At 40.2% G+C, this 25,547-nt stretch overlaps 1 protein-coding gene across 1 annotated transcript in view; it reads left to right on the top strand.

Annotated features, from left to right (window-relative positions):
• Positions 1-3,637: 3,637 nt before the first annotated feature.
• The window catches only part of eif3ea (eukaryotic translation initiation factor 3, subunit E, a), a 32,815-nt gene continuing 10,905 nt past the window's right edge, over positions 3,638-25,547 (top strand). Inside the window, exons 1-9 of the mRNA XM_053431658.1 lie at positions 3,638-3,774; positions 5,328-5,445; positions 5,666-5,783; positions 10,659-10,701; positions 11,711-11,815; positions 17,356-17,481; positions 18,168-18,292; positions 21,855-21,981; positions 22,610-22,711. Of these exons, the coding sequence (XP_053287633.1) occupies positions 3,685-3,774; positions 5,328-5,445; positions 5,666-5,783; positions 10,659-10,701; positions 11,711-11,815; positions 17,356-17,481; positions 18,168-18,292; positions 21,855-21,981; positions 22,610-22,711 (954 nt within the window). The 5' untranslated portion in view covers positions 3,638-3,684. The remainder of the gene's footprint in view (positions 3,775-5,327; positions 5,446-5,665; positions 5,784-10,658; positions 10,702-11,710; positions 11,816-17,355; positions 17,482-18,167; positions 18,293-21,854; positions 21,982-22,609; positions 22,712-25,547) is intronic.

Genomic DNA, 25,547 nt, shown 5'->3' with positions numbered 1-25,547 from the left:
CTCTTATTTTACAGGACAGTAATTTAATCATGCAACCCAATTAAAACTTGATATCTTATCACAACTTGTATCACAACTTGTACCACCAATGTACACATAAATGACAATCTCATACAGAGACTATTCCCTTCTGTTTACAGTAAAGTGCACTTAAATGAATCATGGTGCATATGGACTTTTTGATATATTATATTTACTTATATAGACTTTTTGCCAAGTCAACATAAAAAACTGTGGAACAACACAACAGCTTAACTAAAGTAGGGAACCTTGAAGTTAGTACTCAGCTAAATCTGTCCAAAAAGACAAAGCGTATTTAGGGATGTTATGAGGTTGTAGGTGTTAGGAGAGAGGAAGAGATGAGTCTGCAAGACATTCTTGAAGATAGAGGGACGCCCATGCTCTATTAGCATAACTTGTTCCACCATTGGAAGAACCACAAATGAGAACAGTCTGGACTGTGATTGCCTTATGTGCATGGATGGCAATGCCAGACCAAGTTCCTTGGAGTAACTGTACTATATAGTAATTATATTGCAGAAGCTTTATTTTAACTACAATTATATATATTTTCTAAGTCTATATATATATATATATAAGTCTCAAATAAAATATTAGGGCTACGTTGTAGAACTGACAGGCCCGAGCACACGCATTTTGAAGCCTGTTGTGGTTAGTGGAGAGAGCGATCAATGACCAAGCGCACGTCTCCGCATTGCATGTGTTTTGAGCACTGCTGCAAGGATAAACGCTTCACTTCCTGCTTCTGTCATGCACCGCTGGACCACGCTCACTAATCACGCATTACAGTCCACCCCATCAGGTTAGACCCCATAGTTAAAACTTTATCTAAATCGAATTTAGTTTTAAAACGAGGCTTACCTCCTTTTGGCAGTAGTTGATGCTATTGCTATCACTATACTAGACTAATAGATCTGTTCAGGTCAAAAACACTCTTTTCTCTCTTCAGATCGTATAAATCTTTCATCTTTGCATCTAAGACATCAAAGGATTCTAACATAACTGACACTGTGACATTAAAGCAAACTGTGAATGAGGTTTGAGGCTGAAAGAACAATGTACAGAGGAGAGAAAATAAATCCCTATTTTTTGGCGAATCATCAAAATGTCCTGATGAAATCATATATACCAAGGTAGTTTATATCTCCATCTTGTTGAGATGACATTCACAGAAGTGGAAGTCGATCTAATGAAAGCCCAAGGACAAGTTCATCAGACTTATTTGTTTGTTATGAAAAGACAAACGTCCCTATTGATCTTAGTGCCGGGGCTTCACTTTAGGGGGCGCTAGTCAGTTATTTTGTCACGCCCATTCCTTAAAACCATATAAATATCTTCAGGGGGGTGCTGTTGTTACACAAATGTATTTTGAGGGAGACTTAAGCATTAACACTGAAGTTACAGCAATTTCGTGTTTAACGGCGAATTGATGAACTTTGACGCTGCGTCACTAATATGGGGTTTGACGAAAAGTCACAGTAATCTTTGCCATTATCAATTTCTAGAGACACTTTTGACACAGATTGACATGGTTGTAGTTAGTGTTGAGGAGGAGTACTTCCAAGTGTAAGATGTTCCAAAAACAATACATTTCCTGTTGCCACCAGGGGGTGCTGTGATTTGTATTCATAATTTCTGTGTAGATGTCATCAGGCCGGGACTCTTGTCTTACATGTCTAGTTTGGAGTCGATTGCACCATGTATGTCTGAGATACAGAACATCGTTTTTTGATGGCGTGTAATCAAACTTTTACGCCATGCCACGATCACACCATGAGAGGAAAACTCGGAATTCAAGGTAGTTTATATCTCCATCTTGTTGTGATGACACTCATGTCCATATGAAGTGTATCTGATGAAAACCCTGGGACAAGTACGTCAAAGACATTTTTTTGAAAACGGCCAAAATGGCTACTAAATCCAAAACAGCGGGCTTCCTGTTGCGTTTTGTTCGTTTTTTGTTCCTTAGATTGCGCTGTTAAGCCATTTGGCCACGCCTATTTCAAATAACTCCGGAATACAATAACTTTTTGGGGTTTTGAATTTCCTGCAAACTTTGGTAGAAATTTGAGCATGTTTAGGCTCTGAAAAATCCCAAAAGGGAAATACAAATCCTTAGAAATACAATAGGGCCTCCCACCGTAGGTGCTCTGGCCCTAATTAATTCAAATACATGTACTTAAAATAGTGTGCAAGAATGTGCAAGAGTAACAGTGAACGGTAAAGTGAACACAAAGGAGGCTTCAGCAGTAGAAGCTGTGGTTTCTGTCTCCTTTTTTTATAATAAAGGGAGCTGCCACTGAGCCGGAGCTGACTGTGTCAGAAGCACCCAGTAAAACAGCAGCTGGCCGTGGTGAGTGGTGTCTGTTTATGACTCATTTCTACCTGCTGTCAGGCAGCAGGGAGAAGTGAGAGCGGAGGAGAGAGAACACCACAGTAACAAGGGCAGAATTGTGTGAGGATGCAAGACAGTGCTGTGTGGTTGTCAAGAAAACCGGGTCGCAGTGAAACCTATTCCAAAGGGGTCATTGAGTAGCTGATATTGGCTGTTTTTGGTCTGGTATATGGTCAACACATGGGTACCTTTACGAGGCAGCTTCTGAAATGGAGGGGGAGGGAAAGAGGATGGTTCATATGCACAGAGACGACATTCTAAACTTGTGGAAAAGTTAAATGATTGGAAATGATCTGGTTGTTTTCATTCAGGTTTAGCTGGCTGGTGTAAGTGTGGGTTATTGGTGACTACATTTGCCCTAAGGTGGTTTTAGTCTCATAAAGAAGTCACACACTGGCTTTTAGGAGGAATATCGGTGGTGCCTGGAGGAAACCCTACATTTTCACATTCAACAAAACATTCACTTGGATCCTTCTCATAACTGAACCATTTCACTGAATCAACACCAAAATTAAATTATGAGAATTTTGAAAGGTTCACAAGACACAGTCGTGCATCCTTCTCCAAGACCAAAAAACACGGATTGAGGTATTTTGGGCTGTTAAGATTTTTTTATTAATCAGGTAATCAGGGAGGCATCTGATCAGTAAGTCCCAAATGTATTCTGCAGCACGACAATGAGCATAAACATGCAAGCAGAGCTATATTCTAGAAAAGACAAACAAATCTGGTATGACATGAAGAAACTGACACTGCCCAAATACACATTGGGGAATTGGCAAGTTTTCAAACCTACCTGTCAAGTATCTTAAAAGACAGAACGCACACAAACCCAAAACTTCTTCACAGCTATCTCTGTTTATAAAGTCCACACCATCATGTCACCAACGTTTTACACTCCTGAGGAATGGATTAAGAAATAAATAAAGTCACTGAGCCATAACATTAATGGGTCCTGAACACTGCAAAAAACATGGGAAGCAGGATTTGATTTAATTTTATTCTGTCTGACTATCTATCCATCTATTTATCTATCTATCTATCTATCTATCTATCTATCTATCTATCTGTTAATCTGTCTGTCTGACTATATTCTATCTATCTATCTATCTATCTATCTATCTATCTATCTATCTATCTATCTAACAGCAGTCTAAAATCAGCATCACATCATATGAATTATCGAGGATCCTGAAGGCGTCTCTGATTGGTCCCTCCCTCTGTATTCAGCTGCATCACACTTCCGCTTCCCTTTCGACGGAGCAAAGATGGCGGAATACGACCTCACCACCAAAATTGCCCACTTTTTAGACCGTCATCTCGTTTTTCCTCTGCTGGAGTTCCTGTCTGTCAAGGAGGTACGACCATATCGACACATAAACACTCCGCTGCGTGTTCTAGTTTATTTTAGGAGAAAATAGTGGGTTTTAAGGGGCGATGGAAGCCACGCGCGCTATGTGCTGGGTCACATTTTCAGCAGCTGTGTAAAGCGCTCACGCGTATGTAACCGGAAGTCCGTATTCTGTCCTTCAAATTAAAACGGAAAAGCGCGCCACCCTCGACAGAAATATAAAAAATGTTATGTAACTGCATATTATAATTTACTCGAACATATACGCGATGTTTGATGTGTGTCACGATGATAGGAAATGGCGAGCCACACATTAAACCGGAATAATTAATAACATTTTCCACTGAAAATCACACTGCCGGAAGTAGTGGTTGTTCACCGTGAGTGGCTTTAGTAAAATCGGCCACACGCTGCCTCACTCGTACAGTAGAAATAAAACCTAAGAAATGTGGTGTTCCAACACTTTATAATTGTATGTTGTTCTCAGATGGTTTCTCCAAACACGTGACTCCATTTTATTAACAGATCACACCGCAGTCAGCGATGTTTCTGCCATGCTCACCCAGGCTAAGCTAACCCTCAATACATATTAATGATATTAATAACATCAATGTTATTGAATATATGTTCCATTAACAGTTGAGAAGTGTTGATCAGATTCACTTTCATCTATTCAACAAGGCTTATAACACATTTATTCCACTACTACGACAGGATCTCTGAAACATATGTTAGCATTGGCTAACCATAGCAGGCTAACCATAGCAAGCTAACACGAGAGTGAATTCAGTTGCCGATAAAGACATAATGTTCGCATAAATCATAGCCAGCATATCATTGTGGCTCATCCATGTGAGCATGGTAACACCATAAAATGAGATATGTATACACGCTTTAGCTTTTATAGGGTGATACAGTGCACATAGGCCTCGGGAGTTCAGCCTCCACCTTTAGGGATGAATGGAAAAACGGGTTGAAAACCCGTTATCCACATAACAATTTGTGCCTTGTAAATTATGAAAGATAAAAAAAAATGCTAGGCAGCAATTTTTGTTAAGCTGTTTTCAAACATGCTTTGAACTCTGGATAATTTCCGGAAATTATACGGCGGGGCTGTTTGTGACAACACAAATGTCCAAGTCAGTTGCTAGGGACATTCTCCGGAGTTTCTCCTGCCATCCTGCAATTAAAAAGTGAGCCCATGTGAGAATACAGCAGATTTATTATACAGAGATACTCTGGAGGATATACTGTAAATAAAAGCACATGATCCCTGCAGCAGAATATATAGGTTACATCCTGCATGCGGTGGATCCCCTCGCTCCTGGCATTTCAGTGTTTTGTACGCGTCTGACCAGAGAATCTCATGTTGCATATTTCACTTATGAAAGGCAAACTCAGGACATAGTCTCGACCCCATTGTGGGGACATTTTCCACAGTTCATGTTTGAAAATGGTTTTATTTAGTCAGGACCTCCTGGTCAAATATTAATATTGTACAACCCCCCACCTCTTCCTCTTCCTCCCCATCTTTGTTTTCTATTACCGACTGTTTCTTAGATCTACAATGAGCAGGAGCTGCTTCATGGAAAACTGGACCTCCTCAGTGATACAAACATGGTGGACTTTGCCATGGATGTGTACAGGAGCCTTTTCCTTGATAAGGAAATCCCCCAAAGTAAGTGTTGACGCTTGGTCTTTATACATTCCTCATCCACATTTCTCCTGCCCGAACACATCATAACAGACATCCAAAAGGCCCGCTGCCCTACACCACATACTCCACTCAGAATTGATTTAACATTCAAATTTGGTTTTACTGCATTTACATTGCGGGGTCACACACACCATGAATATGTTGTTGCAGTAGCTAATGACTCTTATCCTCCCCGTGTTAGCTCTGAGGGAGAAGAGAACAGAGGTGGTGGCCCAGCTCAAGCAGCTGCAGTCAGAGACTGAGCCCATTGTGAAAATGTTCGAGGACCCCGAGACCACAAGGCAGATGCAGTCCACCAGGTGAAGTTCCTTATTTTTCTTCCTCCTTATTATCCTGAAAATGAATATATCTAAGATGTGAAATTGCTTGCTGTACTTCCCATTATTCAAAGATGTTTAAAACCCGTTATTTTAAACGGTAGAATGCAAATCAGTATTGTAGAAGGACTTTGTATTTTGTGTCCATAGAATTTAACTTTTAATAAGGCGTTCAGCCATGTCAGTGCTTTAGCTGAGCAAAGTCAGCAAAGTAAAAAGACACAAACTGGTGTGGTTAACTTTATTAAGACTGTTTCATTGTCTACACTGATAAGACATCTGTTTATTTAAGCCATAGATTTGTAGGTAGGGATGTCCCGATACAACTTTTTCACTTCCGATACGATACCGATATTGTAGCCTTGAGTATTGGCCGATACCGATATCAATACGATACGATATAGGCACAAATCATACATATATTTATTCCTTATTTTGTTGTGTGGAATGTTAGAAAAGGCTTGATAAAGTGATGTTACTGTTACTGATGTTGTAGTGATATAACAGAAAACAATAGTCAGCAACAGTAGGTATAGGAAAAACTGACCCATTTATTATTAACCAATTGGTTACATAAATTTTAACCTTCAACATAAGAGTATTACCTCAACAAATCCAATGAAAACAAAATGTTATATTTAAAGTGCAAAATAACCACTGGTTACCAACATCATTATACAATTGAATAGAATAAATAAAATTTTAAAGTGCGAACAATTCAAGTTCACTTCAGTTATTTTTCTACTGTCAGCATATGTTGGAAACAACTGTGGGCAGGGACAAAAACAACAAAAACTATAGGAATAATGTAGCGAGGTTCGAGGTGCTCCATTAAGCGTTTAAACCCGACATTACTCACCACCGACAGGGGCTGGTCATCAAGCACAATAAACTGGGCTATCTTTTCTGTTATGGCCATTGCCTTTTTGCTGTCCCGTGGTAGTTTGTCACGTCTTGCAAAGCTTTCGGCCAGCGTGGGTTGCTGAAGCGAGCCAGAGGCTTGTTGCTTCGCCTTGCTGCTCTCGCGAAAATCCTCATGTTCTTTTTTGTGGTGTTTTTTCAAATGTGCGATGAGGTTGCTTGTATTGAACCTTCCCGGTTCTGTCCCTCCACGGGACACTTGCGCCTGACAAATGTTGCATTTAGCTGCAACGTCTTTGTCCGAGTTTACGGTAAAATACTTCCACACAGCCGACATCACTACACCTTGCTGCAGGCACACACGTTGTCGTTGTTGTGATCACGTGGGCTGTGCATGCTGGATCAGAGACGCTCTTCTTCCGCGGCCGGCACCAACGTTAATTAAGGGGCATTACCACCTACTGTTTTGGAATGTGATCAAACCAGAGTCACCTATTATAGAAGTTCTGGAGCGGTAAATGGACAGCTTATATCGGAGCGCTTATATCGGAGTTTTTAGATTCAGTCCGATAAAATCCGATATTCACTTTTTTGGCTGATATCGGACTGATTTCCGATATCAATATCGGATCGGGACATCCCTATTTGTAGGAACTGTTCTGTGGGATCTGAAGATGGATAATAACAACATGGACTTAGCACATGTCTATGTTATTGCTAGTCTGCTGTCAGTGTGGACTAAGGAGGAAATCTTTTTGGATGGGGAAGCGTGAGCCTGTCTGAAGTTGTTAATAATTTTGTTCCTCATACCATTGGATTTTTAAAACAATAGAAAACTCATCTGGGGTCAATTAAGAATTCACTCTAAGGCCAACAGACAGGCAGCAGCCTTATTTCACCATTATGTCCTAGATTATACTTGATGTAATTGCTTGTTTTTAACATCGTGTCTGGATTGGATGATTATCTCGTACTGAAGAGAAATGGGTTGATATTTGAACCTCAATGCTCTGTCCATTCGGTTTAACACACACAGATCCATAAAGCTTTTCACCGGGTAATATAACCTATTGTCCTCTTTACTTTTATTGAGTGGTTAGTCAGTAGGCCGATGTGCCTGACGACGCATTATTTTGAAAACTACTGAAGCCAGAAAACAAGCCAAGCCATCATAGTAAATCATTTTATTATCATATCTATAAACAGTATGTCATCATTACACACCATGGATTATGATGGTCATTAGGGTGATCAATGATTTGGGATCCAATTTGTTTGAGGAACTTGTTAAAGGGATAGTTCAACGAAAAGTGAATACTAAGTGAAAAAAATCACTCATTCTACACACCACTGTGCCGATGGAGGGGTGGGTGAAGTGTTTGAGTCCACAAAACTCTATAGGGGTTAACAGTGTTGCAGCCTAATTCAATACAAATACATGGTGAAAATGACGCCGTCTTGAGTCAAATATTATTGTCGGGGCTTCAGGACACTTGGATGACACCACATGAGCAGTACCGAGGCGTAATGTTTTCTTTCTGTTTTTTTATGTTTGAAAAATGTATCACCAGTTACTTTAATTGTACTGGATTTGACTGCAACACTGTTTACCCCTGAGACCCCAGAAGTGTTTAGTGGACTCAAACAATTTACCCACCCCTCCATTGGCATAGTGGTGAGTGGACAATGAGTGAATTTTCATTTTTGGGTGAACTATCCCTTTAAAGCAATAAGACCACTTTTTTTTGTCAACCTGCTGCTGTTGGCTCCTTGACTTTTTCAGTGCAGAAGGTGGCAGTACCGCTGCTTTTTCGTGAACAGCTCCCTCTTGTTGTACATCTCAGCATCAGGGTCTCATCTACATTTTAAATGTAAGATATTTTCTGTCCAAGTGCACATATTGTTATATTAGCTCATCCCCAGTCTGATTTTAAAAGAAATGTATAATCTGTAAATGACAATGTGTGGATGCAAAACCTTTTGTGCTCAACAGAAGGAAGAAGCTAAATTACCCCAAAGTAAAACTATGATTAGCCAAAAGTGGGTTTCAGGCTTGAAAAAGCAGAGCTAACGTACACCAGCAGGTTTAAATCTGTTTAAAAGGGTGATACCAATCCCACACTTATTTGATCATCACAATGTGAACAGAAAATAAATTAAGAATTCGAAAAAGTTGCCATATAGTAAATATTTTTAAATATGTATTTTAAACTCTTGTAAATTTAATTAGATGGGGGGAAAAACTCACTTAATTGTTGTTTATTAACATTTTTTTTTCATAAAATGGTGATTAGCTGTTTTAAAAAGAATTGGTAATGAAGTGGAAGGTGTTATTAATATGCTAAGCAGTTTGTTTTGATCCAGGTTGCGTGGAATGTTTAGATTTATCGTTATTTTCTTCATTTGATTAAATTAATTATTAAACTAAAGGTTGGGTTGTTTGGTTTCGTGTAACATCTAATATGTAAAAATAGAATTTCTTGGACTTTTATAGAGCACTGTAGTCTAGAAGTGTGCATCAGAATACAACTTTTTCCATCACTAAGGCAATTTGGTTTAGTGCAATTGAAAGAATAACCAAAGTTATTGCACTGAATTGGTCTCATGTTTCTCTGGAATTTTTTGTATATTTTTTCCAGTTATTAGGCCAAGGTTCATGTTTCTATGTTCAACAATAAACAAACCCGCATAAATTCAATTTTGTTGTACTTCTTAGGGCTGCTCGATTATGAAAAAAATCACCATCACGATTATTTTGGACAATATCAAAATCACGATTATTTAAACGATTATTAATATGTGCCCTTATTCTGAAGTCTATGCTTTATTTTTTCAATCACTTCCGGTTCCGGTAAACACCGATGACGGCTGCGTGCCTTATTCCTCCGTGAAACCAGGATATCGGTGCCCGGTTATTCAAACCCATAATGATGGCAACCCTAACACTCGTTGACCGACTGACCGGCGCGGAGAAATGCAGGTCCGGTCTGACCGGTCTGAACAGCCAGGCGGGAGCGCACTTGAGAATAGCGGTGCGCGGCGCGACTGCTACATGGTCTGCTGCTGCTCTCCCTGCTTTTCCACTTGTGCTGTTTTTTTCACCACCGATCACCACACACAACTTGCTTCCTTCACTTTACTGCTGCTTGAGAGTGAGAGCCAGTCAGCTGGGCCGCTGAATGCTTTGGGGGAAGTACTGAATTGCGCATGCACGTCTCTTTCGAAAAAATGCCAAATAATCGTTTCGACTCGATTATAGTAGTTTGGAGATCGTTTGACCCCATAATCGTAATCACGATTAAATTTCGATTAATCGAGCAGCCCTAGTACTTCTTGAGAGTTTTATCCGTAATGACGTTTTGGTACTGACATATCTGGAAAGTGAGTGGCTCATACGTATTATCAGGGCCACAGAGTGACACACCACCACACAACAGGAAGTAATTCCTAAGTCTGTCCTTCATTAGCCCCCAAGCAGGAGACAACTTTTCCTAATGTGGTGCAGAAATCTACATCAGTCTAAATGAAATTAACTAAACACACATAGCCCAAGCCAGCAAATGCACTCTTACTTTCAAATTCAAAAAGTGCAATTAGCCTAAAATGACACGTAGTTTCAGTGTGGTGTCTGCACAAATACCAAGATTTTATTTCAGAGGTAAAGTTGTTAAATGCTGCTGGGATAAAATGGTTAAACACCAGAGCATTCCTTTGTTTGGACAAAGTCATAGAGACTCAAAGGCTGTTCTGAGAAATCCGTATTCACATTATTCAGCAGACATAATTTGTTAGACATGGCTAGTATAGATTTGTAGTAGCCAAACCAAATGTAATAAACAGCCCATCACACTGTTTTAAAAGTGAAATGGCTTGATTTAGTCCAGAAGTGGAAAAATATACCTGAATGGGGCTCCAAACACCAGGAAGTCGGCCAAACAGCGACTCAAGTTAAATGGACTCTAACTACAGGAACTTTCTTGCTCTTTTTTTTTGCAGAGATGGACGAATGCTCTTTGACTATTTGGCAGAAAAGCATAACGTAAGTTGGCCTGATTTGATGACACCTCACTTCTTCACTGCAATTTCCCATGGCTTTTGTGTGAACCCATGGTTGTTTTAGGGGTAAAGTGGGAGGGGCAGGCTGAGCAGGGAAATGCAGAATTACTTCCCAAAACCCTTAACTCATTTTCAGGGTTTGCAGTTGCTTGCACAAATTCTGCGGACATTTACATTCTGTGGTGAATTGTTAAGAATAAACGGAGTAGCTCGAGACTCATGGATAGAGCCGCAAGAATGCCGGAGGTTCTATATTTACAATGATGTTTGGCTTCTTACCCTCCCCTCCGTCGGTCCCCTCCCACTCCGGTATCCCGCTGACCTGCATGCTGTCCTCAGTGCACCTCTACACAGCCCAGGCTCAGGGCCCCACAGCCTGCTGTGGGAAAGGCTTGGCGGCCTGGAGCTCTCGCTGCCTGTCAGTTATACTGAACCTAAGTGAATGGGCCTGGTGTCAATACACGTTGCCCTTAGATACCGGACAGCAGGAAGGACGGTTAAATATAGGAAGAACCGTAGGCTTGAAATGATAGCCCTATATATATTTATGCATTGCTAATTTAGTTCACATGACCACTTCTTGGCAGATTTGTTGCAAAAGTTAAATTTTCTCTCACCATGGCAAAATACCACTGATATGATACAGCAGTGTTTACTCTATATTCATTCAGCACTTGTGTACCACCACAGCAGGGAAACTATGTCACTACTACAGATAAATCCGACATAAAAATTTGATTTGCTATTTACTTACAGCAATCTTAATATTTTGTTTTCATTTATTTGGAGTTTAAAAAGCACCCTAAGCCTGATGGAAACACCAACAGATATGACACAAAAGTGGAATTTCCTTCAGCACAAGAGCTGCATTAAATTACAGAGGAAGCACAATGTTTCAATTGAAAATATGCTCATGTATTGTCTGACTTGGTCTGGCAGTAATTCACATTTTCTCTGTTTGTGACATCGATATACTTGTATTTCTCTTGAAGTTTCGTCAGGAGTATTTGGACACTCTGTACAGATACGCCAAGTTCCAGTACGAGTGTGGAAACTACTCGGGTGCTGCAGAGTACCTTTACTTCTTCCGCGTCTTGGTAAGTTTTTATCACACACACATCCAACACCAGTAAACACTAATGGAGAGGTTTGTTGATAGCTGTACACCTTACTTCACTTAACAGAGTATCTCTAGTGTTTTATTATCCTTCATTATAAACTGTCATACGCACTTTATGATTCGTCAGAAGGCAAATGCTTGTACAGGACAAGAAAGGAACACTTAGAAGTAATTGAATTTGAACAGCTTACGTCATTGCCTCTTCAATTCACTGCACGTCGTCTGTATTAGGAGGAGACCGCTGCTCTAGGACTTGAGTAGGATCTTTAACTGGGCCAAGTGATCAGTGGCGGACTGCATAATCTGTCTGTAGTTTTCTCAAGGGGTGGGCCTCAGTAGACGGTGTATTGATTTGAGTACTGTGGCCAAGAGTCCCTTGTCACGACTTCGGAGCTTATGGTGTGCTTAGTTATGCATGGTATGTCTTATTGAGCAGGAAGAGGGTCCAACACATTTTGCAAGGTGTTTCTAGGACCATGTGTGTGCATGATAGAGAGGGGGAGTGAATTTTCTTTCCTAAATTTAACATTATAAGCTGAAATATACAGACAGATTTTTGAAAAAAAAATATTTGGTTAAATAATTTCCTAGACAAATGTTTTCAAAAACCAGATAATGCCAAAGTATGTTTTGCAGGGGAAGATAATTACAGTTCACAGAGAGCGCTGGCAAAATAGCTTGTTAGTGCACATGCTCACCCCTCTATCTCCTATATAAACAAAGAGCCTTTTTGCCTGGATTCTGGAGTTTCTGGTTTCTCTTCATTTTCCCGCAGAAAGGAGTAGAGGATGGTTAGTTGGACTAGGTGCTGCTCAACTACAATGACAAAGGCTGGAAAACGTTTCCATAGCCTCAATCAAAACATTTGACCAATTGATTAACGTGTATTTCTCGTATTCAATAGTCTTTTTTGTTTTAATTGTGTGAAAGGAAGCCTCATCATTTTGTTCATGATCAAGCTATTTAAACCCTAACCCTTTTAGATGAAAAACTAAGCTGTAGACCATAGCAGAGGCAGCTGCTTCTCTCTCTGTTATAATTCATATTTTTAGAGACATAAAAATCTCTGGAGTAACAGACCCTATCAACCCCCAGATGTTTTAGCAGGTGCTGATGTGCTGTTGACTACAACCAGTGTTTTTTCCCCCCAGATAATTTAAACCATTGTGCATCCTTCAAATGATACGTGATGAGGACTAAGGTCTAATATACACTATTATTGTGTTATTCTTTTGAACAGATATTTTCCCTTTCGTTATAAAAACACATTGTTAACACGACCCTTGTTTTTAGAAATATCTCTGATCACAACATCTACAAACGCTCAAACAAACATGTCGGCCCAGGGGGTGGCAATTAACTGTACATCAACAATCCGGCAAATATTAGAGAAAAACATTGAGAGCCTGCTCAGTGAGCTCAGGTCCAAGTATTATTGGGTGAGACATAAACCTCTAAATGTTGGTAATTTGATACAGTAATGATAAATGTACCTGCTAACTTTTAATAAGACCGTACAGTGTAAACCAAACGTAGAGAAATTTGCACGTAACCAACATTTTTGCTGTTTCTGGCTAATGCTTATTCCTCAAAGAAGCAGTGGGCATGTGAGAATTAAGCTGTGACATCATCGTTTCCCAAACGTTTTGTAGTACACACGGATACATAGAGAAACTGTACTTGCACCATTTGCTTGACAACAAGAGGCCCAAAGTATAAAGAGGGTCTCAGTCAGCAACTGCAGATGTTCCGAGGTTCTGTCCCCTTAACTTGTTGAACGTCCAATCACAAGTCACCAAGGAACTTGACGAAGTGAGCCGAAAGAAACAAAACCTAGAAAAACACCATGAATAACTACAAATAGAACAAAGACAACAATAGAGACCTACATTGCAAAGATGCTGAACGCTGTGAACCACTTAGTGAATATGAGATCATTTACAGTGAATCTTTAAGCTTGTATCTGCCTTCCTGTTTGGGTTATTGTGTCATTTAGACTGAAACCAGATTTACAGCAGAAATAGAGGCAATTTTTGGATCTCAGGATTACACTGTTTTGGTGTAATCTTGCATCAAGTGTTAGTAAGTTCAAGTCAACTGAATGGCCTATAATGACCAGTGGAACCAGCCTGCATAGTCAGTGGTTTCCCAGTGTCACTCACTTGTCCTCTTGCTTTTGTTTGTCTTTGGTTCAACATTTAGCTTTGCGGTAAAGCCAGGACTCGTGCCAAAACCAACCCTGAAAGAATGGGCAAGAATAAGATCAACATTTTTTCTATTCATTAGAGTGAATAACATTAAGACCATCTTTTGTTCCTATTATAATTGACATTTGATACTGCACTGTGTTGCCTCTTGTCTTTCGGATGTCAGTGACTCTGGCTAGTCATGCACATTCAGTATGCTGGAGTGTCCTCTCCTGAAAAACTTGGCAGTGGCTCACTACAATGATGAACTCACTTCACTTCAAACAACCCACTTAACCCAAAGCAGTTGGGTACTTCATTTGATGGCTTTTTCACCAATCTGCTCAAATGTGTAGAAGGAAGAGTTGCATCCGAAAGTAGTTCACCCAATTGTCCACTCCCCCCCCCCCCCCCCCCTAAAAAAACGGGCCTTAAAGGAAAGTCTTCAAAAGTTAGCAAAGGATGTGTCTCCCTTTTCCAGCAGTAGTTGTTTATGGCTTTGCAGCTCAGTCTAAATAAACCAAAATTGCTCTAATTGAGGTATGTTGTTCGAAGTCCAGCATGCTGAGCATAGAGGAGGTTTTTCTGTTTTTACCCCTCAAATTGTTAGACCCCTCATTTTCAGTTCCAGCGAGATCAGGCTCTGTAACTATATATCTGTTTCTTCCCCCTACAATGCAAGAGGCTTTTTAGATGAGGGGGGAAAGGTAGAAATGGATTTCATTAGTGGGAGCCTGTGTACCGCACTCCCCCTCCCCTCTTTTGGGTGTTTTGTGGACCTCCCATCCTAACAGGCCCCTTGTCTGTCTCTCCCTCCCCCGTATGGGAGAGGTGAGGCTCCATAAAGTCATTTAACGTGGGAAACCCAGTCAATTAAACGAAGGAAGCCAGCCTTGCAAAATCCATGCCTCAGGTCTTGTTACAGTGTGGCCTAGCCCGAAAAGAGCAACTTATTCATATCATCACTTAATGCAGGGATTGAATGTTAAGAATAAAGATTGAGTGTCCTGTCGAATCCCCAGCACAGTAAATTTATTGTTGCTGGTCACTCAGCGAAAATGTGCCCATTTCACAAACCAATGGAAACTTAAGGTAACTGCTGGAAAAACCCAGGTATTGAAACTTTTCTAGCGTGGCCACTAGTGAAAGCCAGACTGTGTGTGTGTAGAAAGCTGCCATAATGACCTGGAGGTCAGCCAAACGTAGCAGGCAGGGACTTCCAAGAGGGAAAAAACTAACAAACAAAACAAAACAGATGAAACTTTGACCTTTCTCCTGGCAGTGTAGCTAGCCTTTTCTCCTCATGTTATAATACTGTTCTCTCCCGTGACTTCTGAACTCGTGAAAAAAATAAGTCATTCAGAACCCGCCTTAGTCATTCTCTGGAATAAAATGAACTCTGACTGGATAGATGAACACATTGTCTTACTGTGTTCTCCTTTTGGGTAGTACCACAAGAGTTTTCCAAACATTTTTCCTCTTACCTGCCATCGTCTCTTACTATAGCAGTTCACTGAAATGTTGTCGGAGTGCAACTGGTCTTTGCCAAGTTGAAAAGAAAAACCCTTTTTATATCTGAATAATTTTACCAATTTGTGGGGTTCCAGCGGAAACCTGTTCTTTTTTAGTGTTTCCTCCACTTGCACATCTGTCGTGTCTCACAGTCCACTCCACTGGCTGTCCGTCGGCGTACGGGGGTGTGTGGTTAGCATCTAGGTTTCTCTGGCCGCTCAGCAGACACCCACCCTGACTTCCTGCTTGACTCATGTCACTGTGTCTGGAGTTTGGTGTTATCGTGGACTGCTGTGGTACAGAGTTTCCCATGAGCCCTCGGGTGTAGTCCTATGTGCACAGGTTCAGAGGCACTCTCAACCTGTCTCTCATTACCCATTCTTTTTTGTTTGTTTTAACCTGTTCTGGAAATCAGAAACAGTAGCCTGTGACATTTTTCAGTGATTATCTCCACAAAGATGTGTCTTGTTAGTATCAGTTCATATTTCAGCCTAATTACCTTGCGACAACGACAGAGTGGTCGAGAGTTGCTGAAGGTAATGTAGGGTTTTTCTTTCAATTATCTCCCTCATGAATTAAGTTAAGTTTGCCAAAAATCTAATGCAAACAGTTTGGTTTTATATGGAAAGTTCACTAAAAGTTGAACTTTGACAACCAGCACAGAACATTTCTAAGTGTTACTTCAGTCTCGGTATGAATCTATTGCATGTTTTAATTAAGGCTGACATGACTTTAATTAATTTTTACAAATAAAAGGCCATAAAAAGTGATACATGCTCTTGAATTTAGATTAGGTCACCACAAATATTTCTCTACTGTTCCAGATGGAAGACAAATAATTATTCCATTATGTTCCAGTATGCGCTGCATCATTGGTTTGTTTCCGTTTTCAAAAGTCATTCAAACTTGGGACAATGGGGAATCTAAAGTACATAACTGTATTTACTTGAAAGAAGTATATTATGTCGTACAATGTTACCCTCACTCAATATTATTATTCTGTAATCTTTTTAAGCTTATTAATTGATTTAAAAGACTTATCTTCTATCAATTAAATTGTTTTGGCATTTTGAGATCTAAAACATTAATTTAGGTCTTAAAAAGTCTTATTAAGCATTACATTTGACTTTAAAAATGGTGCGAGAACCTCTGTCTATCTGAACCTCTGCCTCATCAGTTTTAATGATTATGGGACCATGATGCTAAATCACTGGTTCGTTCTAAACTTTAGTTTAATGACATTTGAAATGTTTGCTTTAACTGGGCCCAAATGATAATTGGCATTGATTATAAATCTATCTTAGCTGATATGCAATTGAATTTGAGGACCTTCACCAAGACAAGATCAAGTAAGCTCCACTGCTATTAAGATGGTTTACTTCCAGCAAATTGTACAGACGGCGTAGTGACACTCAAGCTTCAAACATGCCTTCACTCGATGTGGTCATTTTAAAGTATCAATTTTTTATGGTCAGCTGCAATGCAGTGGTTGTCATATCTAAAAGTGAAGCAAATTAGTTTTTTATAAAAAGATAAACAGTGTTTCATGATCCATTTCTCACTTTCTGTCAAGCTCCATTCGCTTAGGATGCCATAATTTAATCAGGTTTTCCAGTATAAATAAGAAAAGCTACTGCAGCGTGCAGCTGTGCCACTGATGCCAGACAAGCAGTGGCAAGCATGGTCTGACAACTTATGATGGTCCTGAACACATGCTTTTAATCAGAAGTTGTATCTCAAAAACTATGGAAAATGTTTTTGCGCTGTAATGTTATGTAACACATATTTTATCAAGTGTCCCATGTTGTCCTTTCCCAAGGTCCCATCTACAGACAGGAATGCCCTGAACTCTCTGTGGGGCAAGCTGGCATCTGAGATCCTGATGCAGAACTGGGAGGCAGCCATGGAGGACCTCACCCGCCTGAGAGAGACTATCGATAACAATGTAAATGCCCCACTTCTCAGAATTTGATACCTCATCTAGATTCCCTTACATAGACTTCATATTGACATTTCACTTTCAGTACAGCTCTGCTGTGGCATTTTATTCCTCGACCACACACTCATCTGACTACTTAGGAACTAGGATTTGAGTATAAAGTGGTTGTCTGAGTTTGATTGATGGTCATCTAGGAGTGAGAAATGCTTAAAGGGATAGTTCACAGAAAAATGAAAATAACTCATCTGCTCACTAATATGCCGTTAGTGGGCTTTGGCGATTTTTTTGTTTTAGTCGACGAAACACTTTTGGAGTTTCAGGAGTAAACAGTGCTGCAGCCAAAGAGACAACTTTTCAGACGTGAAAAACATATTCTATTCTATATTGCTTGTGTGTTGTCATCCAGGACTGAAAAAGGGGTCCTGTTTAATTCAATTGTATTGGATGTGGCTGCAACACAGTTTACCACTGAGATTCTTAAGTGTTTAATGGAATCCCTCCATTGGCATAGTTGTGAGTGGATACTGAGTGATTCTTCATTTTTTGGCGAACTTTCCCTTTTAAAACCTTTTATTACTGGTACCTTTTTGAAGAAAATCACAGCGGCTGTGTTAATTTAGCTGCTACGAAACAAATTCACATTTAGCTTTTTTATTATTTTTCAAATCCTTGTATTTTTCTTTCCTGTCCAGACTGTCAGCTCCCCTCTCCAGTCTCTTCAGCAGAGGACATGGCTCATTCACTGGTCTCTCTTTGTCTTCTTCAACCACCCCAAGGGCAGAGACAATATCATTGAGCTCTTTCTGTACCAGCCACAGTAAGTACATTTATCAAATTAATTTGTCTAATTTCTTGGTTTTGCTTGCTCTTTTTACACCCAGGAAATTAAAATTTCATGAAAGCTTGCCTGGAAGGAGTTTTGAAGATTAATTTCCCCTAAACAAGGGTGACAGGAAAGGGAACATTCTGTAGCTTCAAGTACACTAAAATGAACTTGTAGTGATTCGTCATGATTCATGATTTGAAAAATCCAACTAAAAGCTGCCACTTTATGCTTTGGGGAGTTTATAACAACTCTTATTGTTTTGTTGATTAACATACTTTGTCTCCCTGAAGCGTTTTGTGATAGATGTAGTGTGTGTGTGTTATTAAATTATCCCATCTACAAATAATTCTTGATCCTGAAAGCATTTGTAGTAAAAGTCAGTCAGTTGTTTTATACGTGAACTTCATTTAGTGAAAACCATTTGCTTAAATAACACATTTTTGGGTGGTGGGCTTCTTTATGAACCCTACTGGTATTTTTTTAGGTGTTTTCGTGTGGTCTGCTTACTCTCCAAGTCGAGCGAGGCCATGTTTATCGCAGATCGGAAACTTTATACACTGTGTTAAAAATTTGCACACCACCTATTTTGATGTCTTTGCTCCTTCCCCCTGTTCTGATTGCAGGCTTGTATAATTGTACAGATGATTGGGCTCCACAGACAGTATGACAGGCGACCACAACACAGCACACTCAAATGTCTGGTTCCCTGAATTTTACTCCCGTTTTTAATTTTATTGTGGATGATTAAGGAGGCCTGCCCAATAATTACTCATGAAAAGCTCACCCAACCATCTGTGTGGATAAACTGAGGTAGTTTTGTGTGCTTTGCAGTTTCACAGTCTCGAAACCTCATGTTTTCCCCACTGAGGCTTGGCTCAGCTCTTGTTTCCCATCTTTTGACCACTACTTCCTTTGGCTTAAGCCGGTGACCAGTGGCTGGCCTTCACTTCCACATTTGACCTCCTTTACCCCTGCAGTCAGCAGATGTTGATCCAAAGCTTTGTGTACTGTTGACACTGGCCTCAGAGCCACTAAATGCTCAGCAACTATGGTACAGGTGCAGCCTGATGAAACACTATCGCAATAGTATCAAGTAATTTGATTGTAGGGTTAGTTATCGCTTGGGTCTTTTCCGATTCTGTTGCTAAATTATACTTTTTAAATGGTACTGGTGCCGAAACAGTGTCTGAACCAATGCCTTTTCCTTTGAAAAAACAACATAAAACAACGGTCAACTATAAGAATGGCGTTTTTTATAGTTGAGGCGAATTGGACGTTGAATCTCTTATGGTTAAAGTATATTTAACATAAAAATACAAATACAAGGTACTTGTTCTAATAAAAGTAAATATATATATATATATATATATATAAATGTACTTTTTATATATTAAAGTGTCTGAACATGACCTGAGCCCGAAACAGTTAAAGTAAGCTGCACTGAGTTTGTGTTACTCTCTTGAAGACACAAATGGTTAGTTTGTTTTCACAGATTACAGAAGAGCAAGCTGAAACATATAAAATCGCCCACGATCTTCGAGCATTGGTCCCCAATAGTCTGTCTGTATGGACCCAGACCTGTTGTTAGATTTTGACAGACCGTTTCTATTTGATCCTGCGCATTTCTTTCCCCCGCATTTACAGTAGTTCTGTTTGAACCTGCGCAGCCTTTTCCGTCTTAACGTTGGTAAATCCTGGCAACACACGGTAGAGTTTACTACACTGAACAAGAGAAAGTGGAAACAATGAGGAGAGTTAAAGCTGTCTAGTTGTTAATGTTTGTTGAGATTGTTTATATGTGAGATTTGGTTCTAGAAAGAAAAAAGAAGAAATGGGGAAACTCAAACTACATCTTTTTACATTTTTTTTCTCAAATTAAGCACTTAATTTTTGGATTTTAGTTGAAATGAGAAAATAATATTTATTTTATTATAGAGAACACTTCAGTTCAGTGTGAACATTTATAATACACTTCATTGAAATACTATTGAATTATTAATACTTTATTTTATGTCAGTTTTTTACTTCATACAGACATTGATACAACTACTAGGCTACTTCAACAACTATCAGTGGAGTTATAAAAAAAATAATCGCTAGATTAATTAAAAAAATTATGGTCATAGATAATTCGAAAAATAAATAATTTATAGGTGCAGCCATAATACTGATACCCAGGAAGATACTTTATTCTTAATACAATTTTCAATACGACAGGGAGAAAAAAACAACCAAATAAAACATATTGGCATTGCTGCCAACACAAAAAATGTACTGTGTCTAAGACGGGTTGCCCCCCCCCCCCCCCCGTTTTTTTTCATGTTGGTATCCGCCGCAACTTCCAACCCTCCTGTACAAAGAAGTTATATTAACCGAAGCAGTGTAAGTGCTGCAATAGCAAAGGGGACAAAGTCCTGGATTTTGGTACCCAACCGTACTTATCTGTATTTCCCGTTTCCCCTGTCCCTCTTCAGTGTTCTCCCGCAGCTTCCCCCCTTTAAAAAATGGACATTTTAACTCCTACTTGATTTCTTGGCTGCATGCCTCAGTAGCATCTTCCGTAAACCAGTGCAGTGACGCTTGTTGCTTCAAAACTCAACTCAAAAACCCCTAACCCCGGATGAAAGGATGAATGTTCCCTAGATATGGTACAGTGACTCATGCAAGATTGCTTGCTATTGGAGCCGCCCCTGGAGAGTGAGTAGGTGTAAGTTAATCAGGAACACAGCACGGAGCATTGCGGTCTTCCACGGGAGTCAAGCAACTACAAAGGGAGGGAGGGACAGAGCTCTCCTAAAACCCGGCTGACGGTGGCTTTGCCGAGCAGCCCACTTCTGTTTTTAGACCTAACATCACAACTGCCACAGGTCTCCTGTCCCTTTAATTGTTTCAGCAAATTAAACTGTTTCTCTGAACACCATGTGTTCCTCTGGACTCCGAAATAGGGGCCCTTTGCACTTCCTCTGTGCTGATTTAATTTGGTCAGTGGGGGTTAAAGCGGAGGGTGAAGTTCAAAGATGCATATTTAGAAAGCCATAAAGTGTTCTGATGACATAGTTAATGTTGACTGATTGCCAATTTGGACAAGGAAAGTGGCATGTACTCGTGTGTTTGTGTGTGCACACAGACCTTACATGTTGTTTTTACAGAACACAGTTTCCAGAGTTGGTGTGGGATTAGCATCAGCCTGTACCAGCGTTTTGTCTCTTGTGTTCAGCCCTTAGCCAGTTGACCTGTGGTTGAAACGTCAGTCCCTGATGGATTGAGTTTCAGCTACTGGGCAGGTCCTTGCTCACTGATCTGTATCTTCTTGTCAGGGTTCCCTTTTCCTCCTCCCTCTCATCGGACACTAATGAAAGAGACAACTTAAATCTGGGACCCATGTCCAGCAGGGAGAGTCCTGTTGTGACATTTATCTGTTCAGTTGCAAAAGCTTTTTCTCTTATCTAAATGCCAGGAGCCCAATAAGCAGCCAAAATGTTATATGATGTGTCCTTGTAAAGATCATGTCGGTGCTCTGATAAGTGATTACTTTTGTGCTTCCTCATTTCAGGTACCTCAATGCTATCCAGACTATGTGCCCCCACATCTTGCGTTACTTGACCACAGCGGTCATCACTAACAAGGATGTCCGTAAGCGTCGGCAGGTTCTAAAGGATTTGGTGAAGGTCATCCAGCAGGTAACACACGTCCTTTTCTCAAAGTTATCAGGCCATTGCTTATAGGCCACACAGGCTTTGAAAATATGAGTAACCAACCATGCAACCCAATAGCTTTGCTAACACTTCTTTTAAGAGCAGGGAGTGTGTTTTAGAGCTTGGATCCAAGCTGGAGAATCTATAAACCCATTACTTCTGATAGATGGTAGTGAACTGACTGAATGCAACGTACCAGATCTTTCTCTACCAATGGCAGCAGATACTTTAGCGATCTAAGCACCGTCTTGGGTTGTGGGTAATCACTAAAACATGTGCTCAGTGCTCTGCTCTATGGCCTCAGGTCAGGTTGCGACTCCTTCTGTAAGCATGATTTGCAACTGTTCAGAGTTCACAATGTGTTTCTGCTCAAGTCCCTGTAAACTGTTATGTTTATTTAGCTATTTTGCCCAGCAGGTGGTCATTTTGACTATATCGTTTTTTTAGTGAGTATGCACATGTTGATTTCACAACCTCTATTTTAGTTATTGTGAAAAGTCCTGTTTCATATTGGAAGTTTGCTTTATATATAAATACCTTCTGAACCTCATTGTGTATTTCTGGTCTATTTGCAGCCTAACATATATGAATCTATATTTATTTTTTCTTCCAGGAATCCTACACCTACAAAGATCCAATTACAGAGTTTGTGGAGTGTCTGTATGTGAACTTTGACTTTGACAGTGCTCAGAAGAAACTCAGGGAGTGCGAGTCGGTGAGTAACCACTTCAGTGACCTCAACATCATTAATTTGAATCTATGGTTCCCGAAACTATGAGAACAACTTCATTGTGCCTCTTTGTTAATAAAACACAACGGTCTTCTGCGGATCTCTGATTTGCAGACGTGACTCCTGAACTTTCACATGGAGCATCGTCGTAAACATGGTTTGCAATCGCGTGATCTCTGTCTGACCTTCCGCCTGTTCACACAGCTTTCTGTTTCCCGCATTCAGCGTGGGTCGGGTGCTGACAGAACAGCGATAGTCGGCGCCTTGTATCTTACTGTCAGAAATAGAGGTCTCCTTGGACACCGTCTCTGACTCAGACTGTAGTCAGATATTTACTATGGCCTGTAATTGACCCATGAGGCCAGTAGTTAACAGTAAAAGCTTTATAGCAAAATCTTCTACAGAGGCGTGCAGCCATTCGTTTAAAGAGGGAGATCTGGCTCCATTGTTTAGAGCATTTCTTTCAATTTCAAGTTTGTAATTGCTAAATTGAACTGTCGTCCTTGATGTGAGATAAGAACCAAAATAGTATACTGTCTTGTATGTTGACTACAATGCGGAGACCATTGAATTATGTGATATGATTTGGTGATAACATTAGCTCAATCAGGTGATATTTATAGCGCTATGAGAAACGATATACAACAAGCATGTCACAATTTTATTTCATCATATTTTATTATCTTGTATGCCTCTGTAGTTCTGTCAATTTGTCAGAATACTCCTTTCTTTATTCTGTGTCCAAACCTGTTCTAAAAAAACAATGCTGATTTAGTGATCAACTTTCTCAGTCAGAAACTAGCAACGTTTTATTTAGGCGTCCTTTTTTGTAAAAAACGAACAAAACTTGTTCCATTAATAGATACTGACGAGATTAATAGAGGGCTGATAATGTTGCGTGCTGCTGTAAGTGTTTTTGCTGCCACAAACACTAACTGCACATATTAATACACTACGAGATCTAAATATTATAACAGACTGTATCCTTTTTTCAAGCTGCCAAGTGGGTGTGTACTTTTTCTATGACAAAATATCAGTGAAAAAATGTAATACAGTTCCCTAAAGCACCATGAACTACAGACTCAATAATGACAAGTGTGTTGAATCAACACCCTTGATACAGTATTATAAAAGGGAATTATTAAACCTTTCTACAATATAAAACTGTTGTCAGTATGTATACTTGTCCTTAGGGCAGGTGTCTTGGCAGGTGTTATGCTATATGTACATTTTGTATAACTTGATCTAGTGCAGTGATTTTCAACCTTTTTTGAGCCGCGGCACATTTTTTACATTTACAAAACCCTGGGGCACACCACCAACCAACATGACACAACATGACACTCTATGGACTAACACAGTACATATAATACATATAGTTAGTAATATAGTTTCTAAATGTATTAAAAAGCACTATTTTAAATTATTTCAGCCCTTTATTACTCTTATCTTTTATGGAGCACAAATTGAATCAGATTTATGAAACAATCTTTGATTTAACTAAACTTTATTTAACAGACATATTATACCCATTTTTATCACAGTTGATATGGTTCCTTGGGGTCTTAATGAAATGTCTGTAACATATTTTGGTCAAAATACCACAAGGATAATTTAAAACAGGACCTTTTAACCCTGTCTAAAACAGATTGACCTGTTTTGAGTGCCAATAGTTACTCCCGCCGTTTATCTGCGCTTCATTGAATTTCTTCACTTTGACATTCAGAGCACTGGGCAGAAATCACATCGCATCAACACCCACCGTGGGCCTTCGCGATGCTTTGTTTTAATTAAACAGTCGGATTCCCCTGGTCCGCACCAGTTCTAAGTCAGCTGCTAGGCGCCAGCCGAGGCGCACTGCCGGAGGGGGCCCCCCCGCGCGAACGGAGGGTTCCCCCAGCGGGCGCCGTAGCTGAGGTGATCCGCGAGAAGGGCCCGACACGCGTCCAGAGTCACCGCCGTACCCGGTTCCCTCCAACGGCCCGCCTTCCGCACCAGTGACGGACACCGCCCTGCGGTCCAAGAGAAAGAAAGCCCCCGCACCACTGACGCCGTGAGGCACCGCGGAAGAGGACCTCCACCCCCAAAAAAAAACGTTGAGGCGTGCCACACACCGAGCCTCCAGCGGCGTGGAGAGGAGGGCGACGGGGCGACTGCTCCCCCAGCCGCAGCACGTGCCCAGCGGTTTAACCACAAATACCAATGATATCGGTGAAAGTCAAGTTTATTACCGATGTGCAGATGTCGGTAAACGAGGCAAATATCGGCCGCTACCGATGTTCTAGTGAGTCAATCTTTGCATATACACAGTAATCTAACTTTCCCAGATGACTTCATACTTTGGACCTGCAGGAACAAAGGACAAAGGGTCATTTGGGCACGTTTTCATCTTTTGCCTGTTGAAGAAAACCTTCCAAATGATGGTTCTCTCCCCAGGAGTAAACGTTTAGATGTCATATCACCGGTTTACTCAAGGTTCACTCAAGGTTCCATTTCATTTTAGCCTATATTCAAGTTAATACAAATAGTCTTGAGCTTCAGCGCTATTGAACAAATGAGGAAGTTATAAACAGACTCATCTGGGCAGATTTGGTTTTAAATTATACCCTTAAAGAAATCTGTTCATGTTTAGACAGAAAATCCGCAATATGTTCTAAGAGAAATTCGATTTTTTTCCCCCTGCAAATGCCTCCAGGGACCATGTCCAAATGATGACATGTACCATCAACAATATTAGAGCTGTATCCAATTTCAGCTTAGACATGACAGACGCCCTCAATCACCAACCTTGTTTAACACTTCATAGGAACTCCCTGGATTG

The sequence above is a fragment of the Pleuronectes platessa genome, chromosome 10 (genome assembly GCF_947347685.1).
Source record: "Pleuronectes platessa chromosome 10, fPlePla1.1, whole genome shotgun sequence".
Classification (NCBI taxonomy): domain Eukaryota; kingdom Metazoa; phylum Chordata; class Actinopteri; order Pleuronectiformes; family Pleuronectidae; genus Pleuronectes; species Pleuronectes platessa.
This window is presented reverse-complemented; position numbering and strand designations above follow the sequence as displayed.